Raw genomic sequence first — 26,338 nt, 5'->3', positions numbered from 1 at the left:
TTTCCCTGGGTACTGAAATCTGAGATTCACTGTATGAGGTAAGCATTTCATCCAAACAGACAGCAAGTATGTAATTAGACAGAGCTTCAGTAAGATTACTTTCCACCAACTGTCTTTTTGGACAAGAAAAAACTATTACCAGAGCGCTGTAAGCCTCTGAGAGCTCTCATGTCTTTACAAGAAAAGAGAACTTAAAAGTCTGGTGTAATCCAGCAGTCAATAATGGCATGTACAGTACACTGCATGCAGTTCACTCTCAGTATGGTTACTAGATCAAAGTCCAAACTCGAACAGATTTTAATATCTGACCAATTAGATTGTCCACATATCATGTGTTTAAGGGGTAAAGTAATTAGCATGTTGGATTTGATTAAACTGCTGTACCTAACAACTAACACCAACATCACATACTGTAAAGTCCCAGTGCTGAGTGCAGACCTCTCATGCACAAAATTAGTGTAACCTGTATGAGTTGTAACATGATCTCCTAACTTCCTCATTCTCTTGGAGAGGCCCAAAGCACACAATGAGCAGGTTTTTTGAGAACCACCATAAACTACTGTGTGTGTGGGCCTGCGACGCAGCACATAGGAGGAGCTTGACTGGAACAGAATAGATAGAGCCGATTGAAATGCTGTTTTTGCCCTGGCAATCTTCCTATTCATGACTAGGTCACTACTCTTACAATACCGGCATGTCCTCGTAAGAGTTAATCACATTAATCACACATACCTAAATTACACTTCGTCTTGGTGCTCCTACACCTTGTAAAATGTCATCTTGTGAGATGTGTTGAAAATATATTAAAGAACAAGACTACACACTCGAAAGCATTATCTCATTCTTTTATTGCTTTTTTTACTCAGATTCTTACACTACAGTTACTTAACAAATTTATCTTGTTGGGAGTGATATTCAGTTGGGTTGTTTTGATGAAATGCAGTTGAGTTGTCAGACTTGCCTAATAAGTGCATGTTTGGTTAATGAAACATTGTGAAGTAAACTTTGTGAAGCAGCCTTTTTGTCTCTCCTTATTCTGAACATACATGGCCACACCCATAATGAATTCCACTGGCCAGTTAAGATCTTTTGATGAATAAAAATCATACCCATATTTCACATTAGCTCCTGACACCATCTATTTGAAAACTGATCATTCTCCACAACCCCCACTTACCATCAGTGTGTGGTCATTCCCTTCTAGACTACCGCATTTTATGGACTATTAGGTGCACTATTTTCTGGTCTATTTTCATGCATAAGGTACATCGGATTATAAGGTAAACAAAACTGTAATTCTTAAAAAAAAAAAAACATTTTCTTTTAAGCTCTGGATGTTAGTCTACACATATTTCTCTCCTGAAAACAGTTTGTTTGGTTAAGTAAAGCACTTCTGTTTATTTACAGTAAGTTTAGGTTTACAATATTTTTTTAACAGCAGTGCTTAGCACAAATGCCCCCCGATAGCACTACACTGAGGAACCCTGAGTGTTAGCAGTTAGCAGTTCGTCCCACGTAGCTTGTTTTAACATTGTAAACACGCAGGCTACAGTCTGATATACTCACCTCTGAACTTCGAAGGAATTAGCACTGTGGTTAGCGGCTAACGCTAATACTGCTCCAGCTTCTGTGTCGGAGAATCTTCACTGAAACTCCTTTATAATGCTGTACTTTAGCGGAGTGGCTTTACTTTTAGAATTCTAATATTAGAATTGATACATGAGCGTACCAGATTATAAGGCACACTGATGATTTTTGAGAAAATAATGAAAAATAATGTACCTTTTCTTAGATATATAGCTGTATAGCTGCTTTTATCTATTCATTGGTTATCTGCCGAGTTTCAGTGTTGTGTGCTGTAAGAACAAGTTGCCCTTTTCTGATACTCTAGGCTGCTGAATACTGCAGTGTTCACTCTTGCATTACTGCAGGATTATGTTGATCAGTTAGTTGGCTAGTCACAGAACTACAGTATTAAATAATCCAAGCTAGCAAATGAATATGATTTAATGAGATTTACTAACAACAATATGTTGTTGTAATTAATTGCATATTACACTCTAAAAAACAGAGGTACGATATGAGTACTTTTTTGTACTCAAGGGTACACTCTTCATAATTGTACCCTCAAAGGTACAATATTGTTCTTTACAGGGTCAGATTTGTTCCCTCTGAAGTACAAAGTCATTCCTAACAGCAATAAGTACAAAATTGTACCATTTAACCAGACAAAAGGTACATTCAGTATTCTGTATCACTGTACCAATAAACAATATATACTTTAATTGCACATTTTTTATTTAAAAGCCAGACAATTTTGGATCATCAAGTTCTTGACACATATTCAGTTGATGAAAATGTTTATAATGTTTATAATCTTTATTGGCACAAAAACCATGGGTACAAAAAAGGACTTTCACTGAAAGGTACTTTTTTGTACCTCAATATAAGGTACAGCCCCAGCGACAAGCTTTGTACTCTTTTAGGTACAAATCTGTACTCATATTTCTTAGAGTGTATTTCTCCAAACTAAACAACCTCTGCTTGTGAAACTGGTTGGCCTAATCAGATAAAGTAAATATAACCAGCTTAAACCTGTTCTCAGAAACTAGTAATCGTTTAGCTGGAGCTTCATATTCAACCAGACAACCTTGGATCGAGCCAGCATCTTACCTTACATAGCTTCCACTGATGGCTCTTGTTTACACCAACGTCACATTCGGCGCAGCTTATCAACTATTTCTTGTACACAGAGGCCAAGTAAAGAAAATCCTATAGTGACGCCTTCGTTAGAAGAGCAGCTTTCCGCTAATCTCCCTCTCTGTGTTTATGAACTGCACATGGCTTTTGTTTGTTGTGTGTGGTTTGCTCGACAGACAGGAAGCTACGATTTTAAGCTGAAGTCTTCTTGATAAGGCGTAAAAGGGAGACGTGTTGTCGTGTGTCTCCTGAATTCTCAGGTAATGACGTCTTTGAAGGGAAGAGACTTCTCAGTTTCTGATTCACACAGGTTAAAAAAGCACCACATTACACAGAATCCATGTAGCATATCTCTGGCATCATTTCATTCACTGTGCTATATCCTCAATTAGAATAAAATGATGAGTAACACGGATTTCTCTGCAGACACTGTTTACGGGTATTACCTTGGTAGAGACACTACGTAAAAGCATCCTATGCCTCTAAAAGGTATGTTTTACTTAAATTTCATAGTACATTAGGAATATGAAACTGAAACTTTATAAAAATATTTTTTTAGAGTCTTTTTTTGACTCCTTCCACCAACTCTTCAACCTTTACTGTGATTTGTACAATCTTGCAATGCCCTCTGAGACTGGGATTCACAAAACTGTATATTAAATGTTATAAATCTGCAGAACAGGAGACTACTACACAACATGCCGGATCCTGTTTCTGAGGCTCTGCAGATGGTGCGTCATAAAAGAACCATCAAATAGGCTGCAAGCCTTGAATGTCTAAATGAGGTGATATTTGCACATCAGAGGAAATAGCAGAAGTAAAAGCAGTCTTATGATTGGCTTACAGCATCATTGTCTGAGAATAATATAAACAATTCTGTGCAAACATCAGAAACCATGGCAAACTATTTAATATCATCTACTTCGGAGAGATAACAGAACTATGATCTTGCGTTACTTTAACAACAAGCATTTTTGAACATTTAAAAAAATCTAACAATAACACCTATAAAATACATAATAAAATACATTAAAGCAGTTGACTAAGGCCTTTCCCTGCAATTGCACAGAAACAGGCAGGGACAGGGAAAACGTCACGCTTCCAGGTTCTCCCTCTGCATTCACTGAATCCCTAAACTACATCTCCCATAGTCCATAATCCCATTACATCACAGTCACATGTTCACAACCAACCAAATGTGAATTGTTTTCACATTCCTGCTCACCAGAATACAGATTTGTTTCACCTGTTAAAAAGTTCCCAGTATGTAAATATACCTGTTCAGTTTGTATATACTGTATACCTCTTTCCAGTTTCTACCAATTTAGTTAGGCCAATTGTCACACCCATGCAGCTGCTACTCAGCTATATATCCCCCATCACATGTGTGTGAGGTAGCATTGTCAAGTAGCCAGCACGTTTGAATTAAGACGCATTGTGCTGGCCGACATCACCCTAGTAGTAATGTAGGGAAAAAACGCCATCTACCCAGAGTGAGCAAGTCCAATTGTGCTCTCTCAGGGCTCTAGCAGCTGATGGCAAACTACATGACCGGAATTCAAACCAGCGATCTCCCGATTGTGGCAGTGCTTTACACTGCTAGACCACACTGTGCCCCAGTGTGCAAACAATCCTTGCAAAGTATTGCCAACCTGTCCTATTGTGTAACATTGTGTAGCATTTTAATAACATCTTCTTAATCTGTGTATGTAAATACAAATACACTGCATCTACTTTACTCTCTGTATGATTCCAACATCAGAAGCCGATCTTAGCCAGAGTTGAATGTTTGACCAACCAGTTTGTCTGCGTTATATGTTTGAGGTGCAAGGTGTCAAAAAAGAAAAAAAAAAAAACAGAGAATTATCAGAAGAAAATATTATGAAATGTTGCAATGCAGGATAGTCTGGATAAGCAGTTTCAAAGAGTTGCAAAGCTGTCCTGCAGGCTCAGGGTGCATCAGTGTCAGTACTGAACTATCCCTCGACATTTGAATGAAATAAAACGCTATGGCAGGAGACCCTGAAGGACCCCACTGTAGACATAGAGACATAAAGAGGTTGGGGAGATGGGGCCTTTTGATGTAATATCAAATGCCTATAGGAACATGGTGAGGGTCGCATTCACCCCAACACCTCTCTCATCAGAATCAATCATCACAAGACCTCTGTCTTTTGCATATAAATCAATGAAAAAAGGAAAATACAGGGTAAAACTAAGAATGCAAGTAAAAATAAAGAATGCAAGTAAAAATAAGACTAATATTTTTCTCATTTGTAATTAACATGTTGGATTTGACTAGACCACTGCACGTAACACCTAAAAGATACTGTAAACTCTGTGCTTACCTGTTTTAACTTGATCTCCTAACTTCCTTATTCTTCTCTGTTTTGTATTTTGGTTTTTATTCTTTTGGATTAAGAGCTTTAATCTTGCTACTGGATTGGTGCTTTTGTTAACACAATGCGCAGTTTTTGTTCACCCACTCCTCTACATTAAATCAGTTTTGCAGTTTTACATCCACAGGCTACCTCAGTGCCCGAAGAGCAACTGGCAGTTACTTTACTGCACTTGCCCACACTTCTGATTCAGATCTTCCGATCCCAAGCCTGCTTCTCTAAACGTTAGGCCACAACTACCCACAAATGGTTCCCTTTACGTTGCTCAGCCTCAAAACCTGGGATTACGTGCAGAGCAAGCCATGCTACAGAACCCATGGAGAAGAAAGGATTAAGGGGCTTGTTTGAGGGCCCATGGGTACAGAATAGGGCTGCACAATATATTGTTTAAGCATTGTCATTGTAATATGGGCATGCGCAGTAGTCACATTGCTGGAAATGCAAAGTCAATCTTAATTTCATGTTAGAATGCTAATGGTGTTCAGAAGAACACTGAACAACAATTGCAGGGTGTATGGCAGGGTTGCAAAGAGAAAGTCTCTGCTCTCCAAAAAAAAAAACTTTGAAGCTTGTCTGCACTTTGCTAAAGATCACAAAGACAAGCCAGAAGTCTATTTCAAGATTTTTTGTTGTGGACGGATAAGTCCAAAGTAAAACTTTTTGTTTTAAAAGAAAGGAAAACACTGCATTCCAAAATAAGTACCTTATCGCAACTGTAAAACATGGTGGTGGTAGTATCATGGTTTGGGCCTGTTTTATTGCACCTGGTCTAGTACAGCTTGCCTTTACGGATGGAACTACGAATTCTGAATTCTGTCAGACAATTCTAAACGAAAATGTCAGAAAATCTGTCCATGAACTGAATCTCAAAATAAGATGGGTCATGCAGCAAGACAACGACCCTGAGCTCACAAGTTGATCTACCAAAGAATAATTTAAGAAGAATAAAGTTAATGTTTTGGAATGGCCAAGTCCTGACCTTATCCCAATGGAAATGTTGCGAAAGGGAATTAAGCGAGTCATTAATGTGAGCAAACCCACCATATCCTAGAGTTGAAGCTGTTCTAGACGGAGAAATGGGGTAAAATTCCTCCAAAGGGGAAATCACACCAGATACTGGAAGCAAAGATTCACCTACATTTACCACTCACAAATATGTAATATTGGATCATTTTCCTGAATAAACAATAAATAAGAAAGTATAATATTTTTGTATAATTGTTTAACTGGGTTCTCTTTACCTACTTTTTGGACATGTTTATACTAAGTCATATTTATATAGAAATAAAACAAACTTTCAAGGACTACTGTATAATGTAGAGTAAAGAACTACTACAATGTCAGTTTATTTCCAATATTGTGCAGCCCTTATACAAACCTTACAATTCTTAAAAATTCTACAGGTATCTCAGAAGGAGAGATTTAGAAATGGCTAAGCAAACACATACTAATTTCTTAGTAGCGATTTTCTGGACTACAGTAAATGTTACAGATAATAAATGCCTACTGTACTAAAAATAATTGTTTGAATAAAATGTACTCAGGTGAGTAAGACTTACAGCCCTGCACTGTAAATGAGGAACAGCCGAATGGAAACTGATATTGCTGATTGCAATGATCTTTTTGCCCTGGCGAGGTTCCAGGGCAGATCAGCTTTTCATGCTATTTACTCTTGAACTGACTGTGATTATGTTTTTGCCCTGGCGAGCTTCCAGAGCAGACATGCAATTCATTCCTCTCACAATGTTCCTAACACGAATAATGAGAAGATCACATGTGTGTTATTTGATCTTCTCTCTGAAGTGTGCTTAAAAAAAGCTGTTGTCATGAAGTTTGGGAGTGCCAGAAACCTAAAGAAATTAGACAAAAGAAACATTATTTGTACTTTATACATTATTTATAATATACTTAATATTATATATAAGAGAATATAAGAAATATTTAAGAAATATAATATATATTTCCTCAGTAATTTCTATTTTTGTTTCTTTAATTAAGTATTATTTTAAAGCTGTGTGTATTTTACTTTGAAATCAATAAAACATTTTTGTCAGTTGAATTTTTTAAGTAACAGACATACACTCATTGCTGTTTCTAGTTGATAGACTATTCTCAGTCCAGCAGTGACAGTGATGTGTTTAAAAACTCCAGCAGCACTGCTGTGTCTAATCTATTTCTATCAGCAAGACACTTACTACTAACCACCATCTTATCAGTGTCACTACAGTTTTGAGAATGACTTACCATCCAAATAATAGCTGCTCTGTGGTGCTCCTGACTATTAAAGAACAGTGTGAAAGCAGAATAATAAATTTGCAGAGAAACAGATTACTGGACTATAGTAATTAACAGTAGTAATAGTAATAGTAATTATAGAACTACAAAGTGCTGTTATATAAGACATACATTACCACTGTACTTCCTGTTTTTCATTGGAGCTTAATAAAGAATAGTTTTCTTTACAAATCTTTAAGATTTCGTTATTTATCTCTGATGAAATTGTGTCCAAGTTAATTAGATGTGGGAAAATAAATAAATAAATAGAAGGAGGGTCTGTCAACTTTTTAAATGTATGTTAAATATATTTAAATGTAGATGAATTTTACTTTCAGTCAAGTATAGGTTTATATCTTTGGCTCTGTACTTCCTCTATTTATTAAGAAATATTTTACTTTCAATTAAGTATATTCTTGCTGTACTTTTCCTACAAAGGTCACGGCAAAGCAGCAACATTTTAAAAGTTCTTAGTGGGAACTAATATGTTCCTCATATGTTCTTATTTATATGAAAATATACTACTACTTTATAATAACTACTTCTTAAGCTTTCTCGGGAAGTTTTTAATATGCTCCGAATGTGAAAGGATATCGCACAAAAGAGAAAGTGAAAGGGAAATGCACTCGGGTTGATCTAAAACTGTCATATGACAAACAATCTAGTATTGCAAAAGTGATTGGGCAACTGACCAAAACTGGTATTTTATGGTGCAATGCTACATACCATTAGATATGACTTAACTGCTGGAACAGGGAGAACACCAAACAGGATTTCTGATTACAATAGTATTTCACAGGTACCTTCTTAGAACTGCCAAACCATACTTAACTATGCAAAAACACTGATCAGCCACTGATCAGCATTCCTTGTGCTCCAAAAATTGGATTGGACTCTTTGTTCAGCACTTGTTTGTCCAGATGCTTGGTCAGATTTAGATCTAAGCTATTTGGAGTCAGACCACTGCTAAAACAATGCTTACTGTGTCCTATAGTTTGGCAGGATTAGCCACAATTACCTACTGAAAGAGGTAACTATCATAATACACAGTCCAGTTCGATCATTATGCCCACTCTTATTGTTTCTACAATTATTGTCCATTTTTTCAGCTCCACTGAGCATACGTGCGCACTTTGCAGTACTATGATATAATGTTCCATAATTTAAGACTCTAGTCTTTCTGTTTCTCTGCATACTTTATCATCCTCCTTTTACCTTGTTTTTTTACAGGACTGCCAAACAGTTATAGTGTTGAAGTGTGTTTCGCACTGGTACAGGCCACTGGCATGGTGGTGGTGTGTTAGAGTGAGTTTTGCTAATATGTGGATCAGACACAGCAGTGCTGCTGGAGTTTTTAAACACTGTTTCCACTCAATGGTGTTTAAAAACTCCATCAGCACTGCTAATATCTGATATGTGGTGGTCTACTGGGGTCCAGTTCCCTGAAGAACAGGGTAAAAAAAGTCAAGTATGCAGTGAAACAGATGGTCTACCATCTGTAATTAGAGAACTATATATATTTATATATACAGCTCTGGAAAAAATTAAGAGGCCACTGCAGCATCTAAATCAGTTTCTCTGATTTTGCTATTTATAGGTATATGTTTGAGTAAAATGGACATTGTTGTTTTTTTCCATAAACTACGGGCAGCATTTCTCCCACATTCCAAATGAAAAGAAATTGACATTTAGACCATTTATTTGCAAAAAATGAGAAATGGTTGAAACAACAAAAAGATGCAGAGCTTCAGACCTCAACTAATGTAAAGAAAAAAGTTCATATTCATAAAGATTTAAAAGCTCAGAAATTAATATTTGGTGGAATAACTTTGGTTTTTAATCACAGTTTTCATGCATCTCGGCATGTGCTCTCCTCCACCAGTCTTACACATTGCTTTTGGATTAATTTATGCCACTCCAATTGCAAAAATTCAAGCAGTTCAGCTTAATTTCATGGCTTGTGATCATCCATCGTCCTCTTGATTGTATTCCAGAGGTTTTTTAATTTGGTAAAATCAAAGAAACTCATAATTTTTAAGTTATATATAAATACAAGGGAGCTGATAAAATGGACAGAGAATGTAGAATCAAAAAAGATGATTGTAAACTCTGTACCTGCTCACTTATTAGGAAATACTGTTGCCATAAACAACAGGGTGCTTGGCCTGTAAAAAATGTTTAGCTGGGTGGTATGTGTGAAAGTAAAACCCACACAAAATTCAGATGTTTCTTTAGTAGTCCATCAGAACCGTTTACACTCTTCCACTGCCCCATGGTCCAGGTCTGATGCTCAGGTGCTCACTGTAGAATTTTAGAGGTAGACTGGGAAAAGCATGAACACTCTAAGCACTCTAACAACTGCATACCAGAAACACCACCGCTTCAATCAACTTCAACTTCAACTTTAAGACTTTTCCCTTGCTGCCTAATCAACCCCACTTTTTCACAGGTTAAAAAGAGTCAATCAGTTAATCTGTACTTCATCTGTGGTTTTAATGTTATGTCTGATGGGTGGGTATCTAACAACAGTATTGTGTTGCAATGCCATTCTTGTATCACAGAGGAAGCAATGAAACACATGTTGGCTGGTCTTATGGTTTGTGTGGTCTTATAGAGGTTTAACAGCAGTGGTCCAAAGATTTATATAAAAAAATAGGCAATGTTTTTCCTAAACTCCATTTTTATTGTATAAAAATAACCGAACATTCACAAAAAAAAGTCACAATGCATTGACAAAAATAACATGTACACATGAAAAATCATCTTCTGTTCATTGTGATGCTCAAATAAGTAAAACAGAAATAATTAAAAAAGCAACAAACTCCTCTTAATGTATATCTCTCTCAGCCAGTGAATGTAAAATAGTACAAAACATCATTTAAAGGCAAAACACAACTTTTTCTTTTTTACTTTTTTTTTTTTTCGAAAGGCCTTGTCTAAGAAACCATTTTTTTAGACATAGTATTCTGAGAACTTTCAGTGGAACATTTCTTTAACATGACATAGTCATTACCAGGGTCTGAAGACCTCTGCGAGTTCCAGAGAACACAAGTACTTCGCCACACTTAAGAAAACTTTCCAGAAATCCCAAATATGACCTTTAAATTCTATGTACATAAATGTTTATAGAAATCCTGCTGCCTTTTTGATCTGACAGTGGTTTCTTACAGTTTTTGGTCCCTCGTACTTAAACTTAATCTGTTGGTAAGGAAAAGATAAAGAAAAACATAAAAATAAACCAGAAAGCATTAAATGGAGCCTATATATTTAAAGCAGAAATTATAGATTTGGTCATCTAATGTCAAAAGAGCAAAAGAATAACCTACATATTGTGCTCCTTATGGTTCAGTGCAGTGCTAAATTTACAACCCTTTTTAAAAAAAAAAAAATCTGAATTCTGGTGTGCAGTCCTGTTACTGTCCTGGATAGTATGGCCAGTTCAGTCCATTCCCAATGCCAGTCATGGAGTAAGATGGGGTTTGTGTGTTTCTTTGCACTGGCATGTTGGTCCCGCTGGCTGCCTGCCTCATGGCCTCTTGGCCACTGCCATTGGCTGAAGGGTAGTTGAGCAGGGTGAAGACTTGTGTGCAGTCAGAAGTGACTGTGTTGGCAGGTCCCAGCATGGTCAGGTTGCTCTGGCTTTGAGGCTCTTGTTTTAAATGAACACCTAACTGAGAGCCCACCAGACTCTGTAGCATCTCACTCCCATCCTGGCTGTCTGAGTACGGGTAGCCCATCCCCATCATCCCACCTGTGCCCTGTGCCCCATTCTGCGTCCCTGACGTTCCCTGGGTTTCAAAATTATACCACATGGTGTCTCCACCATGAGCAGGCATAGCATCTTTTCTGTGGGGTGGCTGGTGTGCAGGCTGGGCATGCTGGACACTCTGGTCCTGTTGCTCTTGCCGAGGCTGGCTGGCTGAGGGGCCTTGGGGGTTCAGTATCTCCAGATCAAATGAACTCAGTAAGGGGAGACTGTTTCCACTTTCACCTGTGGTGTTGAGGGTGGGAACTGTGTTAACTGCGTTAACGGGGTTAACTGTGTTGATCTGCTGCATGCCGACCCCATTACTGGGCCCAGGGCTGTTGCTTGCTGGGTTGAAGTTAAGTGGATTGCTCCACTGAACAGGGTTATATGCTGACAGAGCTGGAGATGCTGAAGTTGATGGCATCATGGAGTGGGAAGAACAGGTGCTTTGCATCATGTTTTGATGACTTTGTCTCATAATGCCATGGCTTTGGAGCTTTCCAAAGAAATTTGTTGGTTCTGTGAAAGATAAACATTGATGAGTATGACAATTTACATGCATAGTTCTGAGAGGTGACCTTTAAGACTCAAAATAAATAGAATTGAAGCAGATCAAAAAGTCAATTTCTTACCAGTTTTAATTCTATGGCTGCCTGCTTTGGTTCTGTTCAGAGAGCTTATAGGTCCAGATGAAAAGCCAGACAGGGATTTCATTAGACTGTCTATTTTCCGCTTCTTCTCTTGACATCCGTAGGGATCTAAAAAAAAAAAGGAAAAAAGAAAAGAAAGATTTTGAGCATGGGCACAACTTTAATGCAGATAGGAAAGGTGATGTATCATATCAGACTCTAAAAGTCAGTTTTTGGACATCAAGTGTACAATGCATGTACAATGCATGTTCCTTTCGGTGAATAATATCTATTTAAAATGTAGTACAGTCTAAGATGGGGCTTAATCTTGGGAAATTGTCCCTACAAAGCAATTTTCTTTTTGGAATAAACTGTCCATCTTAATTTGAATAAATTTTAACATTACATAAGAAAAACTATCCAGTGAATTAACTGTAGGATGAAGTCACACTTTGCAGTAAATAAAATAGTAGCTTGCTCTTATGGCCTAAAACATAACAGAATTTTCAAGGAAAGGTTATCCACGTTGGAAAGACTACACACTGATGGTATGAAAATAATTGATGCCAGGAGCCAGTAGGAAAGATGTACTTTTTATCTAATGTATCTTACATTTGTTATATTTAGTTAATATTTACTCAAAATATGGGGGGACTTACAATATGCAACAAATATGTAAAACTGAATCAACACCTGGAGTGTTGAATCACGCTCTTCAACAATACTACACTGCCAAGACACTTTTTTCTCTAACACATTTTTTCTCCAGATTATCAAACTTAGTTGTATAAATGTTTAAGTAAAAGCAAAGGAAGTCATACCTTTATCATCAGGCAGGTATCTGAACTCCATGGGCTCGCTCACTTCCTGGTCAGTGGGACGGCGCAGCTGCATGTGAACAGTGACAGGAGACGTGATGGAGGTGTCATAGTAGGCCGGTGTTCGGAACACAATGGCCACCTGCCTGTGGACGTCTGCCTGAGAGAAGGAGCCTCTAGCCTCCCAGGTTTGGTTGAAGAAGCGCACCTCTATATCATCTATAGTGTTAAGCAACAGGAATGGAAGGATGAGGTGGTTTAATGAGGTGGTTTAAGATGAGTGATTTAATGAAATGTTAAGAGAAAGCATGAAAAAAGCATGTCAGTGCTTTGGTGCGTAATGACAAGATAAATGGAAGAATGAGGAAATGACCAAATGGGTGGAGGATTGAAATATTAGAATAAATATCATAAAGGGATGTATTTTTCAGACCACAAATTTTAGCAAATGCATTGAGTTCCTCTATATGAGGAAGGCAGGTATGTACCTTTCTGCACTTTATCACAAAGCAGGAAGATCTCGTCACCGCCCTTCACACTGCCGCTATTCTTGTTGACCCGGCAAATGCGCAACTCCGCGGTGTTTGGGGCCCCTGGAAAGAGGGTAAAGCGGTCAAAAGATTAAAGGTCAAATCTTTATTTGTGACATTATGAAGGCCATTAAAACACAGACAAGTATAAGTGATGATAAGCATTGATGAGAAGAGCTCATCTTTGAATTCATCTCTATCAAGCAGAAAGGTCTTCAACGCTCTAGTGCACCAGGAAGTGTGCAATGTAGCTAAATATAAGTAGGCTGGTAAGTCCTGTTTTAGAAAGTGAGGGTGGGGCCTCAATTGTGTATGTAGCTGACTATGATGGAGGGGTTTAAAGTGTCTTAAAAACAAGAAACACTTTAGGACTTTCCACACGGCTAATTCTGCCTTTTGGAATAAACTCCCTGCTAATCAAAATCAGATCATGAGTTTAAGTGTATGTGTGACTATCAAATAGATTGGCAGATTAAAGTAATTGTGTAATCCTTTTTAGAAGTTAAAACACTAAAACACTATTTAGAGTAAATTATAACTCTTAATTTCAGTTAACTTTAACATTTACAGACATTTTACCTTTACAGAGTTAGGAAAAATGATTCAAATGTACAGTATGGGGGAAATTCATCATAGCACAGAGTTTCTTTATTTAAGTTCCCAGCCAGCATGAAGTCCCACGTAGCATTAATGAAAAGTGAAACTTGCTCTTATGACCTACAACATCAAAGCCAGGTAGCCAACCATTACTTATTACTTAAATATAACTGATACCCACTGAAAGGTTGCCCTGGTGGCCAAGACTACACACTGATGATTCGTGAAGTTTGACTGGACACGTCCAAATACACAAATTATTGATTCCAGGAGCTAACAGAAATGAAGTACATGGTATGTGATGTACTAAGAAATGTTAGGCAGACATTATTATTTACTCAAAGTATTGGGTGAACTATACCCAGGGCCATTTCAAACCATTTGGGGGCCCCATACAAAATGGATACCATTACCATTGCGTCTCTGTCTTGGTCAAAAATGTAATAAATTTATTAAATAAATAAAGTCGGATCAAGCGTAGTTCAAACAGCAAAGCAATGGTATAAAACACTACAGTTTAGTTAAATAATTATTGTATATAGTTAGTATAGTTAATCAAATATTGAAGTGTTGTTTCTATGATTGGAAAGTGAAACTAATGTCAGTTAATCAGTAGCTTTATCTGTTTAAGTATTAAAGACAGTAAACAGCTGGAGTGCATGGATACTGCTGAACATGTTCCAGTTTGGTTGTGTTGTACTTTCCTGCATTGACTGTCACAGAATTTAAACAGTCTCTCACACAGTTTGTTGTTGCATTCAAGCACACTAGCCTATAAAATTGCCTGTGCAGCGGCTTCCGCTGTGCACTGTACTCACACTGCTAGCAACTTAACTCAGGAAGTGCTGAATGGGGCCATGCTCACTTCCTGTAATGTAATATGCCCCAATGACAGCAGCATGACTTCTGAAACTTCACACGTATTGTCAAGCTATGTTCTACAACATTGTCTTTATTTGGAGGCAGCCACCCTCTCTGGGTCCCTTTTTGGCCCACACTTCTGTTCCATACTCAACTACAACTTATATCACAACTTACATGTTATGTATATTTTAGTTACTGATTAATTCTACTAATAGTACTAATAGTGAACACTACATTTTAGGATTGATAAGGTAATGGGTTATATAAAGGCAATGGTTATAAATATAAATTAAACTGATTACAAACCCAGAGAAGCAGCACCCCTATCATCAGTATTCTTTCTAATATTTAGCAAATAAGGAATCCTTGTGCTTTATCCAAAAAACTGTGTTTTTGGGCACTCACTGTTGTCATAGATGGGATTAGAGATGACAGGGGTTAATCCAATGCTGTAACGTCCAGTTTCGTCCTGTAGAAAGACTTGGAAACACAGTCGCACCACGTTTAGGTCGTACTCCTCTGTCAGCAAGAGCTGGTCCCGTGGAACTGCATGGTCAAACACACAAATAGAAACAAAATATACATTAGTCTAGGCTCCTCTGGCACTGAGGTGGCTGCTCATTGCCGTATGTGTGTGTGTGTATGTGTGTGTCTCTCGAAAACTTATGTGCAATAGCTGTAAACTATTATTGCACTTTATTGTTACGTCAAATCATTATTACGAGTAAAGGATTCACTGAATATTTTACCATGATTATGATTAATGATTTAATAATTTATACATTGTATAAATTAACAAAATACAACGAGAAGTAAATGGTTAACATAGGCAAGATTACATTGGTTAGATCTCTGAATGTCGTTTTTGATTTTTTTCATAAACTTTCAAGGCAGTGTTTACATGGTTCTAATTCTGGTGCCTAATTTAAGTGGGCTTTGGAAAGGAACTATGTTTAAATTAATTTAATCTTTTTTGTCCAATATGACACTCTTTATCATGATATTTTTGTTATCATTTAAAAAAACTGCGTATTCTTAGCAAGGATAACCCATTATAATTAAAGAGAAAGTGGGGCCTATCTTACACCCAGTGCAAAGCAAGTCATGATGCTCATTGCTATCTTACACCTCTTGTGCCTGCATTGTTTTAATAGTGAAGGTGCTTGTGAATATGTCTTTGTGAAAACACAGATGTGACACTGACTGAATACAACCTAGACAGACGTCAACAATCAGACGTTCATAGCTATCTTGGTAACACAGGCACGCTGCGTGCACTCATTACAAACATATGGAAACGAAGCAGTGCACATATACTACACATATAGTACACATCTTAATATTTAATGTAGTTTGCTATTTAAAGTGTGTAAAAAAATTGCAATATTATGTCATAATATTATCATTATATGAGTGGGAAAAAAATACAATAACATTGTTTAGTGCATTCATTTCTGGGACAACATATTATCCAAAAAATGCACAATTAGCCTTTTTAAATTGAATGTACTGGTGCAAATACATAATAAAACTCGTTCTCATTAGTCATCATCATTGTTTTGAAATGATAGTTTTTAAAATATGGTACATCTAGTGCATTTGGTCTGTGTGTAAAAATATTGTGATACATTGGTAGGTATTTCGTAAGTTTTGCAATATTTAATTCATGCCACTATAAGAGCCTAATGGAACGCCATAGATGGATAGTTCAACGCAAAAAGGACAAAAACAGCCCCAAAGTCTCTATCGTCAGCAGTATGACAGCGCATGAGATTATCTAGATTTAAAAAATGACTTAATTTAAATGTGTGATTATCTCAGATATCTCTGAGTGACTCTCTCGCCTCTCTCTCTACACGTCACACCTCTGTATATACTACTCAGCGGTATCCCCTGGTATGTCACCGAAATATGCCCACACACACACTGAAAGGGAGAGAAAGAAGAAGACGTACACACAACCACACATACACAACCACACACACACTCATATCCTACGCAGAATGCTTGTGAAGACGTTTGTCAGTGCGATCGGCCCACTTTTTCTCTCTTTCAGGACTCTGTATAAGGCCATGTCGTGAACAACCCACCCACTGCTGGTGTGACGTGAGGTGAGGCCACAGGTGGAAATATCACAGCGAAGCAAGAACTTGGTGACGGGTGACGACTCTGCAGTGAAGAGGCTGCTAAACCTGATGCTCTAAACGCACTGCCTCTGCTTAAACCACAAAGCACCCGGGAGGAAAAAGAGAGGGAGCGGTGGATAGATTCTAAAATGTACTGTAAAATCAAATTTGCTGACCTTACTTTAAAAAAACAAGGTGCAAACCAATTGTCTTAAAAACATTTGAGAAAATTTCAATATTGTATTCTATGTTGCTTTAATTAATGTGTTTTAGTTAAGTTTACTTACACTTGAGTTTAGGTAACTGTATAGTATCCAAAATAATCATTTACTTTAAATGCATTTCTGACTTTGTATAGATTACTCAGAATTACTATATTGAACAACTAAATAATAGCAAAAAAAAAAAACAAATACAGGCACATCTCAAAAACATTTTGTATCATTGAAAAGTTATTTTATGTCAGTATAACACAGGACCATGGACCAACAACAGCGAATGACATGGCTCTCCAAACCATTACTGATCAGTACATTTTGCATTTTATTTGAAAATAAAGGGACCAGAATCTGGAGGAAAAGTTGAGAGGCATGCGGTCAAAGCTGCTTGAGGGTATATCAAGTATGTTATCACTGTGCTATATCAAGTCAAAATCAGTGCAATGTTTTCCCGGTAAATCTTAAAGCACTTCATGCTTCCCTTTGCTGACAACTTTTATGGAGATGTGGATTTCATTTTCCAGCAGGACTTGGCACACTGCCCAGCCTCCAAAAAGTACTAACTGGACTTATATAACATTCTAATTTTCTGAGATACTGACTTTTGGATTTTTTATTAGCTGTAAGCCATAATCATCAACAATAAAATAAATAAATGCTTAAAATCGATCACTCCATCTGTATAATATATGAGTTTCACATTTTGAACTAAATTACTAAAAATAAAGTAATTCTGCAATAACGCACAAGTGGCCTATGTAATATTGAGCCAACATAATTTCCATCCAATCATGTTTAAATCAAAGTTCAGTAATCTAACCCTCTATCTATCTTGGGCTATAATGCTAATATGTAATGAAAACACAGCGAAACGCTCATATCTGGCCATCTGCAGTTGTTATTTTGGCAACGTCAGCACTCTCTTTTTTCCTTCATCACTACACTGCCTTCTAAGTGAGAGACTGTGGGCAGCAAGGCATCAAGTCAGCTTTTCTTACATTTCAGACACAGGGAACATTACTTACTGCAGCAGGCAAATGGGCTAACTTGCTCATACAGCCCTAAACACAGAATATATGGAAATCTAAAGAGAAGACAGCTCAGAGCAACCAGCTATGCATTAATGACGAGAGGGGCAACCCCAGTATGCAAAAATGGTGCAAAAAGCCAATGGGATTTTTTTAAGCGTTTTACTCATCAGGGTTGCACTGCCCAAACATAAGGCACTCCTTGAAGATGATCATATTTAACCGAAAGTGCACAGTTCATGATACAAGACTGAATAATCCATTGGCCACTTTGTCTGTCCTCAGCTTGCACAATATGAGCATGCTCACTTCACAGTCTTTGTTTCTACTTGGTTGTTATAAGTTATCTGCACTCAAAACAATCAGTAAAGTGGTTTTTCACCCTGCAAGTAACTGGATGCTCAAAACAGCTAATATGAAGTCAGTCTTTTTGGTAACTGAGTAAAGTTTACCTATGTATTTAATTAATTCATGACAGGTATTATATTTTACAGTACAGGAGTGAGTGTTTATCTAGGGGTGTGTCATATTGTATTGTGAAACAGTAAAACTGGAATTTAAAAAATCCATATTGTAATAATTACAGTATTCTGTCTTGGAAGTAGTGAATTAATACTGTGAAACTTTAAGGTTGTTTTGTCAAACTGTTTAGGTTTGCAGTTTATATGTATGTACTAAACTGTCTGCACTTTAGTATTTTGGTCATTTTGTTGCTATATTACATTACCATATTTTTCACATTATAAAGCGCACTTAAAATCCTTTAATTTTCCCAAAAATCCACAGTGTACCTTATAATTCGGTGCACATTATGTATGAATTCAACCAGTCAGGTTGTGAGGAGCAGTAAAGCCACTCCACTGAAGTACAGCGTAATACAGAAGTTTCAGTGAAGCAGTATTAGCATAAGCTGCTAACTGCAGCGCTAGCTCTTTCAATGCTCAGAGGTGAGTATATCGGACTGTAGCCGGCATGTTTACCTTGTAAAAACAAGCTACGTGGAAGGAACCGCTAGCTAATAGCGTTCGAGCTTACCGAAACACTCAGGGTTCCTCAGTGAAGCACTGTCTGTGGCATTTACTAGCGCTAAGCTCTGCTAACTATGGCTAGCGCTGTTGCTAACCGTGCTGTTGAAAATATTGGAAATCTAAGCTTACTGTAAATAAACAAAAGCGCTTTACTCATCCAAATAAAGGAGAGGAATCTGTGTAGATTAACATCTAGTGCTCATTTGACTTTGAAAGAATTTTTTTTTTAAGAATTACAGTTTTGTTTATTTAGACACCCCCTCTAGCAACGAGACCTGCTGAATTAGAAGAAAACCTGGAAACACCCTTGTTCCTTACTATTGTCACTTAAAATACGCATTATAATCCGGTGTGCCTTATATATGAAAATAGAGCAGAAAATAGACATTAACTGATAGTAGTACACCTCATATTACGGTGCTCTTATGTTACATTATTTCTTTCATTATATTATTTCATTATTGTATAGAAATATTTACAAACATTATACTGTTTTATATTTAGATTCTGTTGCATTTTTTTAAATAATAAAATATTTTTTAATGTTTTTTTCATTTTGTCAAGAATATCATTATCACAATAATATGCTTAAAATATCATGATATCATTTTAGGGCCATATCGCAAATCCCTAGGAGAGAAGCAGACTGAGAGAAAAAAGGGCTAAGCAAACAGATAGCTGATACATAGAGAGAAGGTGGGTAGCTGTGAGTGGGTGTAGAAGATAGAGGCAGAGTGTGAAAACGAGGGGGTGGTGTGCGTGCATGCTTTTTTGCATATATATGTATGTGTGTGTGCGTGTGTGAGTGTGTGTGTACGTGAAGGGACAGAGAGGAACGCACAGAGGAACACAAGCCTTGTGGGTGTCAAGAGCATTTGGGTTAGTGTGGGCAGGTGTCGGACCAAATACAGAGAGAGGGAGTGCATGACGAGAGCTGCAGAGAGCGAGCTGAGGGAAAGGTAGATCCTCCATCCAGTGGGCACAGTGCCATTAACAGCACCTACACGCCTCTACAGACGCTGCACTCTGTACACACTTTCTCACATCACTCATGGTTCTGCTTTACCGCATAGTCTCACACCCAAACGTCATTCCTTTAAATACCGTTCAAATATTATTCAAATATCTGTAAAAAATAGCTAACTGATAAACACACACACACACTGCCACCACATGAGTCAAAAAGGCCAATAACAGTGGGACAGCATTAGTGAAAGTGAGTTCATCACTGGCTCATCCACCCTTATAAACACATGACCAAACATTACAGCTAATATCAAAAGTGTTCTCAATACAGTGACGCAGCCAGCAGAATTATGATTCATATAACTGAATTAGACACTATGGTCTAGAAATGGGTATGATATGATATGATAATATGATACATGATATAGTAAAATTCATTATTTCAATACATCACGAGTATCAACACTCATTAACTGAACATATCATAAAAATAAGGACGATAAATGAAGATTTTTTACACCAGTTACACACAGTTTTTACAATTAAAGTGATAATCGTGTGGACAGAAACTACATTTTTATTACTGAGCAAAGCAAAAATCTCTAAAATAAGTATTTTATAAAAGAAGAAGAAAACAATCTATGTAAAAAGATCTAAGTTATCCTGGATCATTTCTATTAGTCAACTCATAAAATTTGAACACAATGTTGAGAAAAACATAATGCCAGATTTGCACTGTCAAAAAATGTGAGGTGAAAAACTGCACAGTAACAAGCAGAGAAATGAATACGGAGTCCATTTAAGTATTGTCTTATTTTGAATTATACTTTACTATTTGATATTTGCTCCTGTTCGGTTTTATAGTATTTTTTTTCTGCATATACGAATTTAAAACTTTGCAAAAGTACATTTGTGATTTTAATTTTAAATAGCCAGTTAAACTACAGCATTTCCCTGCATTTTGTCTGTTAAAACCGGTTAGAAGTTAAAAAAACAACAGTATGTCATGATTGAATATGATTGCAAAAAAATCAATATTAAAAATAAAAAAATTCAGTATCACAATAGTGTCGGTTCACAGATTGATTCACAGAAGTAATGACTTCTGTAAGTAAAACCTTCTATAAAATAATGCATACATTTTAATGTAATGAAAGCATATATAACATTATAACATGTAAATATATTTTATAAATAATTGTACAATAAAATACTTGATAATATTCAACATTTTACAAAGCTGTGTACTATTTTAACCACTTTTAGTGCACACTAAGAATTCTCTAAGAACTAAGAAACCAAAGAGTTTAATGGTCTCTGTTTTTAACCTGCAGCACATCAGATAAATTTGTATTCGGGATATCCACAATTTGCTCAGATGCTCAGTTTCTCCCATCAGCAATATAACACTGTCTTCCTGGATACCCCTATATGTGATATGTTACATGTATGCCATATTTCCCGCCCTTTACAGACTCTTCTGTAAGCTGTGCATACTGTATCTGAACAGAAGCGACGAGAAGGTTTGGTTATAGGAAGGAACAGAGTAGTACATATTGCTGGTTCAGGAAGTTCTGAGGCCTCACAGCAGAAGTGAGAGCAAACACCAAGTCACCTTGGAGACTAAATGGCCAAGAGGAAGCTATAACAGGACAACATACTGTCTGTTGTGAAATGTCCTGTTGCAGAGATCAACTAACAATCAGATACTGAGACTCTGAAAGGGGTTATTAAAATATTATAGGCTTATGGATAAAATTTTTCTAACTATTAATCCTAAGTGTAGCCTGCAGTTTAAAGATATGGGTCATCAGGGCAACATTAAAGAACAGTAGATGCTGAGACATGAGCTTTAACAGTGGTAATATGTTGCTAAAGAGTCTCAAAATCCCAACTCATTTCTAGATCAAATACTTTTTTTACCTAATAAATCAGAATACATGTACATATCATTTGTAGATATTACAATACAATTCACCACTGTATTTAATCATTGTGTTCATGCATAAAATACTAATTTGCACTCAGAAAAAAGGGCGCAAGATTACAGTCTCACTCATTAGGTACCTCTCTTGTTACTGGGACGGTACCTTTAGTTAAGAAACATATCCTTATGATGTTCTGTTGTATGTTTCCCTACTTCTGAGTGACACAGTTTTATAAGACATGAAGTATCACATTGTTCTGTAGTAATTATGTAACTAAGTATGTTGAACAACATGTATTACTGTAGTACCTTCTTCTGTCTGACCGTGTGCTTAAACACAAGCTAGGGAGAGTCTATAACATCTGAGGGTTTAATGAACCCTTAAATGTGGAAAACCTACCAACGGTCATATAAATACACTACCCATGCTGTTTCACACTAAACCTTGTGTGTGAAAATATCCTATGCTGCCTATTACTGCTGCTATATGTTTTGGGTTTTATATTAGATTATATTCTATTAAATTTCTATGGTTTTAAAACTTGTTGAGTTACATTGTGTCATGTACACTAACAATAAAGCTTTATTCTATATATTTTTACACAGAACCATGTAAAAGAAATATCCATGGTTTCTACTTCCTCTGGATGTTTTCAACCAGCACAGATACAGTTTTTTTAGGAGTGGGCCTCTATTCCTGCTCTGAATAAATTCCCCCTGGTCACATGCAGTGCAACACCGCAGCCAGTTGTGCAACAGTTTTGCTTAAAAAAAAAGAGAAGTGACATTTTTGTTTCTTACACTAATGATACCACCGTAGTCTGAACACAATGACTATAGGAATAACATAAAGGAAGTCAGTCACTGGTCTGTATGGTGTAGTGATTTACAGTGAGCTTCTTGTGTCAACATGCATTTGACCTATTTACTTCTCCTAATATGAACACACTTTGTGAGACTGATTTCTGACGACTAGTAAGAGCGATATAAAAAAACTAATATGAAAATCTGATCTCACCATTGTAGGGGTTGATGCCTCTGTTTACTCTCTGCATTATGGCATCCTTAACTTCTCTTCTTCTCACACACTGGATGCCCAAGTTCTGGAAGCTGTGAAATAAATACACATTTATGGTTCCATTCATTCAAAATCCAACACGAACCACATCAAAAGCAATTATATAGATTTTCTGGGTTGTGAATCATGAGAGATGGCCAGGCAGATAATTTTGGGGGATGGACAAAACACTGCAGCTCTAAGGTACGCATTTTGCATATTAGGGGAATCCCCCTGCTGTTTCCCTTCTCTGAGATCATTTTTTTTTTATATTAAAAAAAGATGGACAGAGGTCTGTAGCAGCATGTACATAGTGTTTGTGTGTGGGTGTGGATATGTGGGTGTATGGTATTCTGACATTAAGCTCCACAAAGAGAAGAGGCAGACAGGAATGACTTTGATGTAGAGCTCAGTAATGCTTTAACTTCATTAGGAAAAAATGGCAACAAGACAAAAGGAGATTTAAAAAGAAAAAAACTGTGAATCTTTTTAGTTAACAGATTTTTTTTAAACATTGTCTACTGACTCCTTCATTTATAGTACAATTTCATCTGAGTGTAAAGTAAATATAATGTATAAAACATTACGATTCAGCATGTTTTAATTCAGCCTTCATGAGTTAGCTAACAGCTAGTGCTGACTTACGCAATCACCCTGCGTTCAGGTCCAAACTCTGCCTCGTAGTAGCCATCCTTACAGTCTTTTCCCACCAGGTCGTGTGGGTGTGGCCTGTAGGGCTCGTTTTTGGTTACCAAAGACACACGCACTTTTCCTTTTCTACAGTTATTCAAAATCTGACAAGAAATAAAGAAAGTATTTAGTAGTTAGTTAGAAAAATGGTCAATATACAGAGAAATCGTGAAGTAATGTATTGGAGAAATCTTTATTTAAAACAAAAATAATAATAATCTGTACCTGAATGCTTGGGTATGTCCTGTTATTATCAGAGCTTTTCTCTCCAGGTATACTGCCTGCTGAGCGGCCCTCACATTTATACCTGAAGCGCATGCCTCTTTGTTTGGGCTGCTCAAAGATCTGAACACAGGGCTCTCCCACTAATGAAAGACAGGGTAAGAAAGAGAACGGGAGTCAGGCAGTGAGTATTGACTGAATTAATATACAACAGTTTTAATCAGCTAATTTTAGAAGGCACAGAAACTAACTGATCCATCCATATGAATAGCCACATATCACCCCATATTCCTTTTTGCGAGTAATCTGTTTTTCTTTTTCATTATGTTCTTTTCTATTGTGTAAGTTACATTATTATAATTATTATTAAAGGTGCAATATGTAGAATTTTGCTACATGTTTGTTTGCTTTATTTTAAGCTGATGTGATGCAGACCCTATGGCTGGTAAACATTGTTTTTGTTAACATGTCTTTTTCAGAAAAACTACTTATTGTACCTTTAAGTGCCTTGACTAATAAAGAAATCTACATCGAACTAAAACATTTTATTTTTTATGTAAAAAAAAAATGAATAAGGGCAAAGATTATGATATATAGTTAATTATGGACAGGTTTTAAGCAAGCATCAAGTCAGATAAGCAGACAGCAGGCAGACAGTATAATATTGATTAGAAGAAATGTTGAGGTTGTTCGGAGACCCGCTGTATTGTAAACATCTAAACATCTGCAGACCACAGCACATTCCTCAGAATCTGCTCAAACCACTGCCAACACACAACTCACATCAAATAATTTCCCCTTCGGCTACACCTGCTAGTGTATTTCTCACAAGTGCTCCCATCTCAGTGGACCACAGTGGACCACAAAGGATGATTATGATTGTCGAAGCTCTGTTAAACACCTGTTCAGACTACACAGCTGTGTGTGGCACGAGATGACACTCAGGGCTCTCACGGCTCCTGTTGTAAGGTTCCTCTCGTCATACAGATGTGCAGATGTCTAAATAAGACAGTCTGCCTTGTGACTGCCTGTACTCACATTTCAGCACATTTCAGGCCTGTACAATTCTAAGACTGTACTTACGAGGATGAGAATGATTTGATCTGAATAAATTACACACAGACAGCCTCCTTATAGCTGTGTGTAATATCTGTGCAATATCTTCTACCTAGGAGCTAACCTCAAGCACTCACTCACTCACTTCTGCTCTTCCTGCTCTGTGTATAGCTGCGTATAGCTACGTATATACACACAGACCTTATATAGTCCTTATAACTGTGTTGTACAGCGATATATTCTACCTGAGCTGACCTCACGTACTCACTTCTGCTCTACCTGCTCTGCATGTTGCTATCTAACACACACACACACACACACATATAGACAGGAAGTGGCTGTCACTCTACTACTCTACTACCTTAACCAAGCAACCCAAACCGTGGTAGAACAAAAAAAAGAAATAAAGAAATTAAGGAAGCAGACAAAGAAAAGAAAGTTATAAAGGCAGTTATAGTTATAAGATAGTTATAAGCATGCTGGCTGTACAGAAAAGCTTTACACTTTTTTAAAAAGAATGATATGAACTTACTGTTCATTGGGGGAAAATGAGCTGTGCAAAAAAAAGAGGACAAAATATTTCAGGACATTATATAATAACAATAAGCTGAAAAATCAAGTGCAAAATCAAGGCATTTGCTGACAATACTGCAAATGGGAACTTGAAGTCAAAACCAGTAGTCTGAGGTTCCTCATTTTGATTTCCTGGTGCAGATTTAGACTAGCCTATTCGTCATGGATTTTAGTCAAATCTTTATGGCAGCTTACTTTCTACCATCAAATATTATTACTATTATTATTTATTCATGTATTTATTTATTTTTTATTTTTAATATAATTTGTCAGGAAGTTATATTTATAAACATAATATACACAACATATGCACTGATTGGTTTTCATACTGTTTCTAGTCGACACTCCCTCTGAAACATTGTGAAACAAGCAGCAATCAGTAATTTAACACATGAGAACTGGTTATTCAAGTTACAACAAGTAACAAGCTATCTAGCAACAAAACAATTACTAGAATCAAACACGTAAACACATAGAAATCTTAATCTAGCCCCATCCATTAACCTTCTGACTGAAAACTGTTTAACACCTTCATGTAATTCCATATCACATCCATTAACCAAACAAAAACAGCAGGCTATACTAGTCACAGCTCTCAGTCTGGATGATTGTGTACTCCTATTATATATAAATATATATCACAGATATTATAATTATTCTAGGAAAGCTGTTAAAAGGCGTGAATTAATTAATAGCTTGTAACTCACCATCCATTCTAGTGGAGCCCCTTGCTGCAGCGATCAGTGTGTGTACGTGAGTGTGTGTGAATGTTCAGAAGTGAATGAGTGAAGTGTTACTCCAGAGGTGAAGGGCGCTTGGGAATTCCCCCCGCCGCCTGGCTCCGCCCCCCCCGCACGTCCATAGCCAATCACACACACAGGAGACTAT

General features: G+C 36.9%; 1 protein-coding gene across 1 annotated transcript; it reads right to left on the bottom strand.

Moving 5' to 3' along the window:
* Positions 1–10,035: 10,035 nt before the first annotated feature.
* rel (v-rel avian reticuloendotheliosis viral oncogene homolog) lies at positions 10,036–26,243 on the bottom strand. Its single transcript, XM_007252238.4, has 10 exons — positions 26,158–26,243; positions 25,410–25,430; positions 23,825–23,964; positions 23,555–23,703; positions 22,871–22,962; positions 14,965–15,105; positions 13,057–13,161; positions 12,572–12,787; positions 11,754–11,879; positions 10,036–11,640 (listed from the first exon to the last, which is right to left on the bottom strand). Exons 1-10 carry the CDS (start codon positions 26,162–26,164, stop codon positions 10,787–10,789), a joined length of 1,851 nt encoding a protein of 616 aa, XP_007252300.3. The 5' UTR covers positions 26,165–26,243; the 3' UTR covers positions 10,036–10,786.
* Positions 26,244–26,338: the final 95 nt, after the last annotated feature.

The sequence above is a fragment of the Astyanax mexicanus genome, chromosome 7 (assembly GCF_023375975.1).
Source record: "Astyanax mexicanus isolate ESR-SI-001 chromosome 7, AstMex3_surface, whole genome shotgun sequence".
Classification (NCBI taxonomy): domain Eukaryota; kingdom Metazoa; phylum Chordata; class Actinopteri; order Characiformes; family Acestrorhamphidae; genus Astyanax; species Astyanax mexicanus.
This window is presented reverse-complemented; position numbering and strand designations above follow the sequence as displayed.